Source organism: Setaria italica, chromosome IX, assembly GCF_000263155.2.
Source record: "Setaria italica strain Yugu1 chromosome IX, Setaria_italica_v2.0, whole genome shotgun sequence".
NCBI classification, from domain to species: Eukaryota; Viridiplantae; Streptophyta; class Magnoliopsida; order Poales; family Poaceae; genus Setaria; species Setaria italica.
Window position 1 is genome coordinate 56,749,808 of NC_028458.1, and position 12,882 is coordinate 56,762,689.

Genomic DNA, 12,882 nt, shown 5'->3' on the forward strand with positions numbered 1-12,882 from the left:
GCGCATTCCCACCACGCGTCTCCCAAAATTCGCGGCCGCCTATATAAAACCTGCCCCCACCACTTTGCCATCCGCCCCTCCCCGTTCCTCCTTCCTTTTGGGCTTAGCGGCCATGCCTCCCCTCACGAGCGCCCTGCTCTCCCGCTCCACCACCGGCTCCTCCCCCCGCGTCTCGGCCGCGGCGGCAGCAGCGATCTCCAGGCCCGCCACCCCGTCGTCCTCGGCTCCCCCTTCCCGCCCGACCCCGAGCCCGCGCCCCAGCCCGGCGTCGCCGTTCGCGTCCGGCCTCGCGGGCCGCCTCTTCGGCGGCCACCGCGCAGCCGCCCGGTCCGCATCGTCTGCGGCCGCCGTCTTCGAGCGCCGGTTCGCCTCCGCGGGTACGGACTCCGACGACGTGGATGGGCTAACTGGGTCAAATTATTGCATCTCTCTAATTGAGTCTCTGTCTCGACTTGTGTTTTTTTCCCTCTCCAGCGACAAAAAACTCTTACGATGAAATCCTGACGGGCCTCGGGAAGCCAGGAGGCGGTGAGGAGTTTGGGAAGTACTACAGTCTGCCTGCGCTCTCTGATCCGCGGATTGGTGAGTCCGTTGTGTTGCTCTGGTACTCAATTTTGGCGTGACTTGTTTAATTGGTAGTGGTGATGTGGTTTGATCCTGAGTTTCTGTTGGCGAATTCAAATTTATGAGGTTTGTCTCCTCCGATCTGTCTTCTTCGCTCAGTTTTGCGTAATGTGTTTTCGTGTATGAATTGATGGGTCCAGTACTCCAGTTCGGAAGCCCAGAGTGCCCGATCTGATCTAATGCTGGTTGTGCATGATTCTGTTGGTGAAACATGGAAGCCTTGATGTGCAAATTGTCTGAATGGTGATACCAATATAGCTGTAGAATGTACCACTGTTTGGCTTTTTTAGGTTTTTATTATCTCTCCTTTTATCCTTTTCCCCCCTGAAAGTACTGCTGATCTGACCCATGTATTTGGTTCTTCCTGTCAGATCGGCTCCCCTACTCTATAAGGATTCTTCTCGAGTCGGCAATCAGAAACTGTGATGAGTTCCAGGTCACTGGTAAGGATGTCGAGAAGATCTTGGATTGGGAGAACAGCGCATCAAAGCAAGTTGAAATCCCATTCAAGCCAGCCCGTGTTCTTCTCCAGGTACTGATTTCAACAGTTCCTTTTTTATATATATGTCCAACTTCTGTGCATAGAATAAGTGTGAGCTGGAAATATTCCCGTCAATAGCTTTTGATTACAGGAATCTTGCTATTGGAACTCCACTTTCTTATCCTATCGAGAAAGTGGAGTTCCTTGCCCATTAGCCAATTGTCTGGTGTTTGATTGGTACCATTCGTTGACTTTTTGAGCTGTTTAATGATAGACACCGACATCAGAGCGTTTAGGTGGCAGAATAAAAGCTATCTGCATTGACTGTTCTCATAACAGTGATAAAAACTTAACCATAGCAAGTGCTATATAAAGCTGGACGCATTGCTTATTTTAGTATAATATTTTCAAATAAGGTATATAGCTGATGAATATTTGCTCTGTGTTCTGAACTATTATTAATTGACTGATGACTATCTTTCCCTCCCTACTTCTTGGTTAAATTACAGGATTTTACTGGTGTCCCGGCAGTTGTTGATCTTGCATGCATGAGGGATGCTGTGAGCAAACTTGGCAGCGACCCAAACAAAATTAATCCTCTGGTGAGTTCAGTGTAATGCAATTCATTATCTCTGGTGTTTTTTATGTATCTTATTGCCATTTGTGCATTTCTGCCAACCATACTTCATTATACCATCAACTTGCACGGTATCTATATTTTAAACTCCCATTATGAACATTACCTGTTCTGTTCATTATGTAGTGCTTGTTGTTATTTAAGAAACATTGCCATCGCAACCAACAACAGTTGGTGTCACCTTCTCTAATAGAAAATTGTATACATTATGGTTGCAATACATACCGTATCTAATGCATGTACATCATAGGTCAGTCTTTATTTTTTTAATTGTTTGTCCAAATGTAACTCTGTGATCTTGAAGTTTGATGTTAGGGCCAAGCATATTATTGCTTTATATGGTACTTCAAAGTCTGGCATAAACTTTGCTAGTTGCATTTTTCTTTTGAATTGAATATATTCATCTTTTGAGTCCGGAATCTTGAAAGTAATCATGTGGAGCCTTTTTCCCTTACTGTTAATTTATTTCCTGTAGCTTTTACCTTAACTCAATCCTTTTACCCTCCAGTTAACTTTTGGTCGCTAATGCTGCCTTTTTTCATTCATCTCTATATTGTACAGAATATAGATACTGCAAATTGATGCTGGTGCCATTTTTCTGCTGATATGTAAATATGTATGTTTGCAGGTTCCTGTAGACCTTGTTATTGATCATTCAGTACAAGTCGATGTTGCAAGATCACAAAATGCTGTTCAGGCAAATATGGAGCTTGAGTTCCATCGTAACAAGGAACGGTTTGGATTCTTGAAATGGGGTTCCTCTGCATTCCGTAACATGCTTGTTGTTCCACCTGGGTCTGGAATTGTCCACCAGGTAATTTTGTGATGTCATCATTTTGATATAACTTTTATCCTGGCCAAGTTGGCTTTGTTGATTCGAACTCTTAACCCTCCATTTGACCTTTTCAGGTCAATCTTGAGTACCTGGCCAGGGTTGTGTTCAACAATGGTGGGATCCTTTACCCTGACAGCGTTGTAGGAACTGACTCTCACACAACTATGATTGATGGTCTCGGTGTTGCTGGATGGGGAGTTGGTGGCATAGAGGCAGAAGCTGCAATGCTTGGCCAGGTGAAGTACATTTTGATATCCAAAAACTCTGTTTCAGATACCATTGAACCTTGTTTGAGCCTTGGCAGCGTTATGTACAAGTACATTTTCTCTTTGACTGCCATCTGCTTTGGCAACTTACATATTGAATTTGGCTTCTATCTGCAGCCAATGAGCATGGTCTTGCCAGGTGTTGTTGGTTTCAAGCTATCAGGCAAGCTGAGGAATGGAGTTACAGCAACAGATTTGGTTCTAACAGTAACTCAAATGCTTCGTAAACATGGGGTTGTTGGAAAATTTGTTGAGTTCTACGGTAATCATAATGCCTTTAATTTTAATCGAGGCCTTCCTTTACAACAGCTTCAATGATGGGCTTCTCTAATGTAATATATCTGAAACCTGTAAAACTTCAGGGCAAGGTATGAGTGAATTGTCACTTGCTGATCGGGCCACCATTGCAAACATGTCACCAGAATATGGTGCAACTATGGGTTTCTTCCCAGTTGATGGAAAGACACTGGACTATTTGAGGCTTACCGGCAGAAGTGATGATACAGTAAGCTATTAATGGCAATTGTAATTTTTTGTCTTTATCTGCATTGATGGTAAGACACTAGACTAATTTTTGTTTCATATTTTAGGTGGCCATGGTAGAATCCTATCTGCGTGCTAATAAGATGTTCGTCGACCACAACCAGGTGATTGTTTTTCATTTGTTGAGCACAAGCAGATAGTTTGGCGTATGCTTAGTGCCTTTGTTTTATTGACACATTGTCTCGGATGTAGGTTGAAGCTGAAAGAGTGTATTCTTCTTATCTAGAACTTAACCTTGAAGAGGTTGAACCATGTCTATCAGGACCAAAACGGTAATGTACTTGATTAAAGTGCTATTAATATATCTTTGTACTCATTTGATAATATATTTGTTGTTCCTTTTTGAACAGGCCTCATGATCGAGTGACATTGAAGAACATGAAGTCGGATTGGCATTCTTGCTTAGACAACGATGTAGGGTTTAAGGTAAGGATTTCCTCTATGGATTGCAATAACTATACTTATTTGTGTATGCTCCACCAGCCACTTATTTTATCAATTGATATCTAGTACACTAGAGTTGTTCAATATTTGTCTCATCGCAGTGAATTAGGATACAGGTCCAAACAGTTTTATGCTTGATATTGTTGTGTACTTTGTTTGCCATTCCCCTCATCTTATTCTCACTGCAACCGTATTTCAGGGATTTGCTGTCCCCAAAGAATCACAGAGCAAAGTTGCAGAATTTTCATTCCACGGGGCTCCTGCAAAGATAAAGCATGGTGATGTTGTAATTGCGGCTATAACTAGTTGCACCAACACATCAAATCCTAATGTAATGCTTGGAGCTGCTTTGGTTGCGAAAAAGGCTTGTGAATTAGGCTTGGAGGTTCGGTTCTGAACGACATCTTGCATCTTGCTTTTTAACCCTTTTTTTAACAAAATTATTTCCCTATTTATTACCCTGTCTGACTAGGTTCGCACTGCTTCAAATCAAAAGACCTGTTTGGTTTATACCTTACTGAGTTCCGTGCTAAATATTCTCTGGCTATTGTTCCAAATGATTTTTTTAAACTTTCTATTATGATAATGAAATTAGTTCAATGCTGCATTTCTATGTTTTCTATGAATACCATCATTTAGTTTAACACTGGTTCATGTCAATCAGGTAAAGCCATGGATTAAGACAAGTCTTGCACCTGGTTCTGGTGTTGTGAAGAAGTACTTGGATAAGAGGTAAGTCTTGGTTCCATGAGCTCAAATGCCTACCTTGTACTGCCAGCCTTTGTAATTCTTGCTTTGTTTCCCCTTTGGCAGTGGTCTGCAGAAATACCTTGATCAGCTAGGCTTCCATATTGTTGGCTATGGTTGCACAACCTGCATTGGAAATTCCGGAGATCTTGATGAATCTGTGTCTGCTGCAATTTCTGAGAATGGTGATCCTGACAACATTCGATAGTTAAAAGTGCAAAGTTATGGAATAGAGCATATTGCTTATCTTCCCCCTTTCTTTGTAGATATTGTTGCTGCTGCTGTCTTGTCCGGTAACAGGAATTTTGAAGGACGTGTCCACCCATTAACCAGAGCAAATTACCTTGCTTCTCCTCCACTAGTTGTGGCTTATGCCTTGGCTGGCACGGTAAGTGGGTGGGCCCGCTTCTAGTTTGCAACAAAATGAATAAATAAATGTTTCTTATTCTGTTATGAGTTTCTAGCTATCCTACACATTTTTACAGGAAGTCCATTCTTCACTGATAAACAAAAATACTGTTATAGTACAATTAATCCAATTTATGTAGTTGAAACAAACCATCAGTGGTACTCCCTGTGTTTTATTGCTTCATTTACCGGCTATTATTTTATGCTCACATGATTCGTTGCCATGAAGTTAGTTTCAGTTACTGTGTTCAAACTTCCATGTGATTTTTTGTTGTCTTCTTTTTTTGATGAATTTTTACTTCTGCTTAGGTTAATATTGATTTTGAGAAAGAACCTATCGGCATCTCGAAAGATGGCAAAGAGGTTTACTTCAGGGACATTTGGCCTTCCACAGAAGAGATATCCGAGGTCAGCATGCAGCACAGAAACTTTGATTATATTTCATTGCCTCAACTCACTTTACTTGCGGTATGAAACCTTGTACTTTCATTACATGCTTTTTATGCTTGTCATTTTAATTGCTAGGTTGTCAAGACCAGTGTGCTCCCTGACATGTTCAAGAGCACATATGAGGCGATCACAAAAGGAAATCCTATGTGGAATGAGCTATCAGTGTCAGCAAGCACTCTCTACCCATGGGATCCATCATCTACGTACATCCATGAGCCTCCTTATTTCAAGGATATGACAATGACCCCTCCTGGCCCTCGACCCGTGAAGGATGCATATTGCCTTCTGAACTTTGGTGACAGTATCACAACTGATCACATCTCCCCTGCTGGAAGCATTCACCCAGATAGCCCAGCTGCAAAATATCTGAAGGAGCGTGGTGTTGAAAGGAAGGACTTCAACTCGTATGGTAGTCGACGTGGAAATGATGAGATCATGGCCAGGGGAACTTTTGCCAACATTCGCCTTGTGAACAAGTTCCTGAAGGGTGAGGTTGGACCAAAAACAATCCACATTCCATCTGGGGAGAAGCTTGCTGTTTTTGATGCTGCTATGGTAATATAATTCTAATCAATACCATGTAGTTCAGTGATACATGATATGTGGCACCAGCGTTCATTATTTATATTGATCCATTCTTTTTTGTTTACTGGCACAGAAATACAAGAATGAAGGGCATGACACTATAATCCTGGCTGGCGCCGAGTATGGTAGTGGAAGCTCTCGGGATTGGGCTGCAAAGGGCCCAATGCTTCAGGTAAGTAGTTTCCACTATTTTCTTCAACTATGCTGTTAACAAACCTAACTGTGTCACTTATGGTGACATATGTTCACTTGATGGCTGCAGGGAGTCAAGGCTGTGATAGCAAAGAGCTTTGAGAGGATCCATCGTAGCAATCTTGCTGGCATGGGAATCATCCCTCTTTGCTTCAAGGCAGGGGAGGATGCAGACACCCTTGGGTTAACTGGCCATGAGCGCTACACGATCCACCTTCCAACCAATGTGAGTGAAATCAAGCCTGGACAAGATGTTACCGTGACAACTGATACTGGGAAGTCTTTCACTTGCACACTCAGATTTGACACTGAGGTACGATTTTTCTCCTGTGCGTTACTTGCTGACGCTGATTAAATAAACTGGTATGCTGATGTTGTATTTTTTATTAACGATTCAACGTTCAGGTGGAACTTGCTTACTACGACCACGGAGGTATTCTACCATATGTCACCAGAAAGATTGCGGAACAGTAGGTTGTACCATTGAGATGATTGCGATGAGGCGAATCGTGATTGATGTAAACGGTTTGTTTAGCACACCCCATTTTTGAGTACTTCTAATAATCTCTGGGCGCGGAGAGCTTTCTGTTAGAAATTTTGTGAGCTATTGGCCTCCAGCAAGAATTGGAGTGCTTGATGATGCTATGCGATCTTAACCTTTCTTGAGACGTGTCAATAATATTCCAACACCTGCAGCCACTGAATACATTGGGCAGATGATTACCCATTATGTAAATGATACTTCACTCATTGAAAGTTAAATGCTGATGCAGTTCGAAACTGTTAGCTTATTGTTATTGGTTACTTTTTGAGAGACCTGTGTTATGATTCCTTTAACCAGTGCATGATGAATCCATTTGGATTTTATAGATGCTATTTCCTGCCTATAAGCTACTCTTATTAGTAGAACTAGGAGGGGCGTGGCCCGGCCCCTCTCTTTTTTGTTTTCTTCAAAAATAAGAACTTCTGTATGATTTCTGCGTAACTTTGTTTTCCTTTTTGCAATTATAATCCACATCTGGTGTTTTGGGTGCTTCTGGTTTCCGTCAAAAACTCTGCGCATGTAAACAACAGGGCTTCCGCCATTAAACATTGAGCCTTTTACGAGCATTCGATAGGAATACCAGTTATATCTTGGGAGGTACATTTTTTTGGTATCTCTTGAAGGACAGTAAAAAGGCTAAAAAAAGGGCTAAAAGAAAGAATAAAAGAGAATAAAAAACGAAACAAACCCAACATATGACTTTCTCCAGTAGTCCAGCACCTGTAAGGCAGTAATTTAAAGCTATGTTTGCTTCTTGTCCAGTAGGTGCCATTCGTGCTTTGGACTTGATCTCCCTCTATTGCGGTACAATACCCTCTACTCCATATTTGTGTTGTCAAGCCTGAAAGAATTGCTAGTCTTATGCACTAGTCGTCGAAACAGCCTCTGTTCACGATCCTGCTTGCCGTCCCGCTGCTGCTCCTGTATGCCCTCTAGTGCCGTGGCTGCCGTAGCGAAAGCCATCGACGTCTGGAGCTGCCCGACGTGCTGGTCTGCCCCTAGAGCGTCGCGTTCGATGGCCACGGTCGCAAAAGAGTGTCATTTTAGTTCAGTCATAAGTTAAATTATCTTATATTTGATCAAATTTATTAAAAATATATCAATACTTTTGATGTCTAATAAGTTTTATTAGATTCGTTATGAAATATATTTTCATAGCGTACTAAATCTTATAAATATTAATACTTTTTATTATAAATTTGATTAAATTTAAAATAGTTTGATTTAAGACAAACCTAAAACGGACAATCTTTGCGGGATGGAGAGACTCTTTGCGGGATAGAGAGAGTACGTCAGCATCTCGGATGACTGCATGCTCAAGTAGGGTGGTGAGCGTTCTCTGAACTTACCCCAGTCGCCAGGGAAAGTTCGTGCGGCCGGCCGCTGGGCCTACGGTTTATGCGGGTGGGGTCGAGCGGTGGAGACTGGAGAGGACGAGAGGCAACTGTGGTGGTCACGAAGGCTGATGGCGAGCCATTCCGTTTCAGGAACGGGGTGGACGTCGACCAGGTCACTGGCAACGTCTACTCTACCAACAATCGCAACACCAAATGATCACGACGACCGGAGACTCTACACTCTACTGGTCGTATCATGAAAGTACAATCTACACGTCAATCAAGTCACCGTGCTGCAATCTGATGTGACCTACCCTAATGGCATCACCATCAGCGATGATAGGACCCACCTCATCACGCTCACCGGGCCATGCAAATTGCTTAGGGTTGGGCTCCGCTCGCTAAAATTTAGCACCTGTTACATCAAATATTTGATACTAATTAGGAGTATTAAATATAGATTAATTACAAAATTAATTGCATGGATAGAGTATAATTCCCTAGACAAATCTATTAAACCTAATTAGTTCATGATTTGACAATGTGGTGCTACATTAACCATTTGCTATGATGGATTCATTAGCTTTATTAATAGATTCGTCTTGCGAATTAGCTCAGGAATTCTGCAATTAGTTTTATAATTATTTCATATTTAATCCTTCTAATTAGCATCCAAACATCTGATGTGACACTGCTAAAGTTTAGCACTTGATATCCAAACATCCCTTAGATATTGGATCCAGAGGTCCAAGACTAGTACATCCGAGATTTTCGCTAACTTGCCAGGATACCCTGATAATATGAGGCCCGATGAATAGGGGGCTATCGGATTGCATTGCATCGGGAGAAGTTTGAGCTCCCGTTCGACGTGAACAAGTGGTTGGTGCTCAAGGTGAAAAGCTACAAGAAATGGCGGGTCCTAAGAACGATAGGCCAACCGAAGTGGTGGAAAACGAAACTAGCAAAATATATCTTGGATTCGTAGAGTTATCGTACATCGACGATGTTAGGAATACATCATTCAAGCTTTAAGACAAAATTAAAAACATTGCGTATGCCAATAATGAAAAAAATTAAATGTAATTTTTGCTTGTGCTATCACCATCTCCATGTCACTGAACACTGATGGAGAGATTGCACATATACATGAAAACTTTCACATATGAGCACATAGTTCAGATGGAGATATTCGGGGAAAAAAAAGGTTCAGATGGAGACGGATCCGTCTTCGACCGCCGGTTACGTCCCTTTTTTTTCGAAATCACCCCTCATAGTCTTGAAATTCTGCAGAGGGCCTACAGCGGCATCCTCAGGCCTCAGCCCGACCCGAAGCCCGGGGCTCCCCGCCGTTTCCAACTCGGCAACTCCCGATCGGCTGCCTCGGCCTCGATCTAGGGTTTCGGCGCCCGGTCTCCTACGTCCTACCCTCCCCGTGCTCACCGTGTCCCTCGCTCGCGTTCAACTCGCCTTCCGGCAAAGCGGAGGCGAAGGCGAAGGCGAAGGCGAAGGCGAGCGGGGGCGCTTCTCTGCGGCACCACGTGACCTATTTGAGGCCGTGCGTCCATGGCGGCGATGGGGCAGGAGGAGGATGACATCGATCACTACGAGGTGCTCTGCCTCCCATCGGGGGAGGAAGGCGCGGCGCTGACCATCGAGCAGATTGAGAAGGCCTACCGGACGCAGTCGCGGCAGCGCCACCCCGACAAGCGCCCCGACGATCCCAACGCCACCGCCGACTTCCAGCGCCTCTCGAGCTCATACAAGCTACTGCGGGACGAGTCCCTCCGCCGCCAGTTCGACGCGCGCCTCCGCGGCCGCCGTGAGGCAGCGGCCCGCGCCGCCGCCTCGGGCGTCAAGCGCCGTAAGGCGGTCTCCGACCTCGAGGAGCGCGAGCGCGCCGCCGCCGCCGGCCAGCCCGCCAACCCCGAAGAGCTCGCCAAGCGCGAGATGAAGCAGAAGGCCGCCGACATCGAGCGCGAGCTCGAGCAGTTCCGCACCGCCAAGCAGGCTGCCGCTGCAGGCGCCACGGCATCTTCGGTAAGGGTTTGGAACTCTTTCAGTTTGGTTTCTGCGCGCTCTGGGAAATTTATTCAGTTAGTTTGTTGAATTGAGTAGGATGATTGCATAGCGATTTTGTCTATTGATTTTGCATTTAATTTGATTAGGATAGCTACATTTTGGGATCCTGTGTGTCAGGAAATTTCGCAAATTCTAATTCATATACATTATGATTCACTTGAAACATCACATTTCTTTGAGACTATTGGTGAGTAGTGTAATCAGAGGGGAAAATGCTTATAGGGGAAATCGCTTATAGTTGTACTTATTGAGTCCATGGTAAGGCTGTGCAAGGGGCTTGTTCAACAGAGTAGAATTTTATTTGTTAAACATTGCAGTTTGACAATGGCCACCACTTGGTTATATTTTCAGGCGTATGGAGATAAGAAGGGTGGAGCCTCGCAAGATGGGGTGAAAACAGACAAGGGCAAGATCTTGAAGGTTTCATGGGATGGGAGTGCTGATTCTTATACTGCAGCAAAGTTGGAAGAACTCTTCCAGAAATTCGGCAAAGTCGAAGACATAGTAATCAAGACAAGGAAATCAAGGAGTAAGGGCTCAGCAATTGTAGTCATGGGCACCAAAGAAGCTGCAGTAAGTCCTGTTTCTCTACTCTTTTAGCCTTGGACAGCATTCCAATTCTGGCCTTGATGAATAGTTTGACTTCGGTTCATTGGCAAACTATGATTTTGTGCTAGTGCTACTTCGATCCAAAATTTTACATCAGGTAGTAAGCAAATGTGCATCTTATACCTTCCTAGGAAAATGACAGCAAGATAGCAGAGTGATCCCAGTTTTATGCACAAGCCTAAATACAATTATGTGTCAAATGTTGCATAAGTTAATAATTCTACATCTTTATCCTGATGGATGGAGAATTCAAGGATGTGTATGTACGGGTTATACATGGAGCAAACCAAATCCTTGAAAGTTACCATGCAACGTTGACTAAGTAGTATGTACCAGGTTCTTGCTGTCTACATTATCTCTTGGGATCCCTTATCTCTTTCATGCTTGTGCATAAACTCTTTTTTAATATTTATAAAATCACAGTAGCCCCCCCCCCTCTCCTGTTTTCATTAATATTTTTTATTTTTTAATAAATTTGGGGTCTTTACTGAACAACATTTCATGTATTGGAGTTTTATATTACTCTGCATTGTGCAATGCCTAACAAATGATTGTTGCTCTTTTGGCAGCTATTAGCAATACAGAACCATTTTTCTCTGTTTCCATTAAATGTCGCTCCTGTTCAAGAATCGGGTGGGTTACCAGCAAGGCCATCTCAAACACATGAATCGAGGGCAAGCAACATCGATGGAACTGGATTTAGCGATTTGGAAGCGTCGGTATTCCGGAAACTCCAGGAGGTAATTAGTTATTAGTAGTTTTGGCTTTTCTAGATACATAATTTTTGCTATGTATCTAGTCATGGTATATATTTATGTGCATATCAAAAGCTATGCACCTAGAAAAACCAAAACAAATAGTAATTTGGGATGGAGGGAATACTAGATATGTGTCTAGCAATTTTGTGTATTGGTGGACAACAAAGGATATATTAGATCTTGGTATCTTTGTATTTTTGTTACATAACTGAGTCAATGACAGACTGTTTTGAATAGTTGGAACTAATATATTGCCTTTTGGTTTTGCAGGCCCAGAAAAGGAAACAATGTGGCTGATTGCTTCTTTCTGAAACATGAGTTGGTACTTATGTATGACATGTTGCGCAACAGACAACACCTGAGGATTGCTGGGGTAGCCGAGTAACAGAAATCAGAACTACACATTTGTTTAGTAACAAGTCCTGTAGCAGCGACAGATGATTTTTTTGGTCAGTCAACAAATTGTACCATGTATGTATGAATAGTCTGTAATCATAATCCTTAACTGTGTACTGGACTATGTCATCCAACATGATGTGACCATTTTTTGCTGCAAAATGGGAAAAGGAGGCCTCGCGGAATGGTTCGTTCACAGGTGCTTGTTGCCTTGATCTTTAGTAATCTCAGTTCTTAACTATGTACTCTAGTATGTCTCATCACAATGGTCGGTGTACAAATTGTACCCTGTATGTACTCGAGTATATGATACTACCCCTTTTTTGGCTTGAAAATGGGAACAAAATCCCTCTCGAAATGGTTCATTCATGCGTGCTTGCATTGATATTCAGTAAGATATTGGCTATGGCTGGGATGGTTCGTGCCAGAATATCTAGCAAGATGTTGACTGGTATGATTTTCTTTTTTGGGTGTGTGTGTGTGTTGGGGGGGGGGGGGTGTTATGGTTCGTGCCTGAATATCTGGCATGTTTCGTAGTAGTATCGGCTGTGATAGACGTACTCTCTCGGTCCCAAAAGAAAGTTATTCTAATTTCATCCTATAACAAAGTTTTTAAGTTTGATTAAGTTTATTGTATGAAAAGTACCAGCTTTTGTGATACCAAATAAGTATTAGATTCATTATGAAATGTACATTTTAAAATATACCTATTTTGTGTTATAAATGTTATTTTTTCCAAAAAAATGATTAAATTTAAGAAAGTTTGATTAGGACAAAACTAGAATTACTTATTTTTTCTAAACAGAGGGAGTACTCTGCAATGCAGCGGGAGCTGCTGCGAACATATATGTTTGCCATTGCCGGGCCATTTGAACTGCAGTAAGAGAGTAGAGACGCGTCACGTTCCTTCCCTCTTCTCCGTTCCCTGATTGGATAAACCGCGAAAG

The 12,882-nt window shown here is 42.8% G+C and overlaps 2 protein-coding genes across 2 annotated transcripts; both read left to right on the forward strand.

Annotated features, from left to right (window-relative positions):
* The first annotated feature begins 65 nt into the window (after positions 1-65).
* LOC101758928 (putative aconitate hydratase, cytoplasmic) lies at positions 66-7,016 on the forward strand. The gene is made up of 20 exons (XM_004985733.4): positions 66-377; positions 475-582; positions 996-1,156; positions 1,615-1,707; positions 2,371-2,556; positions 2,652-2,813; positions 2,961-3,105; positions 3,206-3,348; positions 3,434-3,490; positions 3,579-3,658; positions 3,737-3,812; positions 4,030-4,215; positions 4,495-4,562; positions 4,644-4,762; positions 4,844-4,965; positions 5,295-5,393; positions 5,511-5,990; positions 6,094-6,192; positions 6,283-6,525; positions 6,618-7,016. Exons 1-20 carry the CDS (start codon positions 113-115, stop codon positions 6,684-6,686), a joined length of 2,961 nt encoding a protein of 986 aa, XP_004985790.1. The 5' UTR covers positions 66-112; the 3' UTR covers positions 6,687-7,016.
* Positions 7,017-9,392: 2,376 nt separating this feature from the next.
* Positions 9,393-12,265, forward strand: LOC101759327 (dnaJ homolog subfamily C member 17). The gene is made up of 4 exons (XM_004985734.3): positions 9,393-10,130; positions 10,524-10,745; positions 11,351-11,521; positions 11,810-12,265. Exons 1-4 carry the CDS (start codon positions 9,657-9,659, stop codon positions 11,834-11,836), a joined length of 894 nt encoding a protein of 297 aa, XP_004985791.1. The 5' UTR covers positions 9,393-9,656; the 3' UTR covers positions 11,837-12,265.
* Positions 12,266-12,882: the final 617 nt, after the last annotated feature.

Coding starts and splice junctions, on each gene's coding strand:
- LOC101758928 (XM_004985733.4), top strand. CDS start 113: ATGCCTCCCCTCACGAGCGCCCTGCTCTCCCGCTCCACCACCGGCTCC. Junction 378..474: donor GCGCCGGTTCGCCTCCGCGG/GTACGGACTCCG, acceptor TTCCCTCTCCAG/CGACAAAAAACTCTTACGAT. Junction 3,349..3,433: donor CCGGCAGAAGTGATGATACA/GTAAGCTATTAA, acceptor TTCATATTTTAG/GTGGCCATGGTAGAATCCTA.
- LOC101759327 (XM_004985734.3), top strand. CDS start 9,657: ATGGCGGCGATGGGGCAGGAGGAGGATGACATCGATCACTACGAGGTG. Junction 10,746..11,350: donor TGGGCACCAAAGAAGCTGCA/GTAAGTCCTGTT, acceptor CTCTTTTGGCAG/CTATTAGCAATACAGAACCA. Junction 11,522..11,809: donor TATTCCGGAAACTCCAGGAG/GTAATTAGTTAT, acceptor TTGGTTTTGCAG/GCCCAGAAAAGGAAACAATG.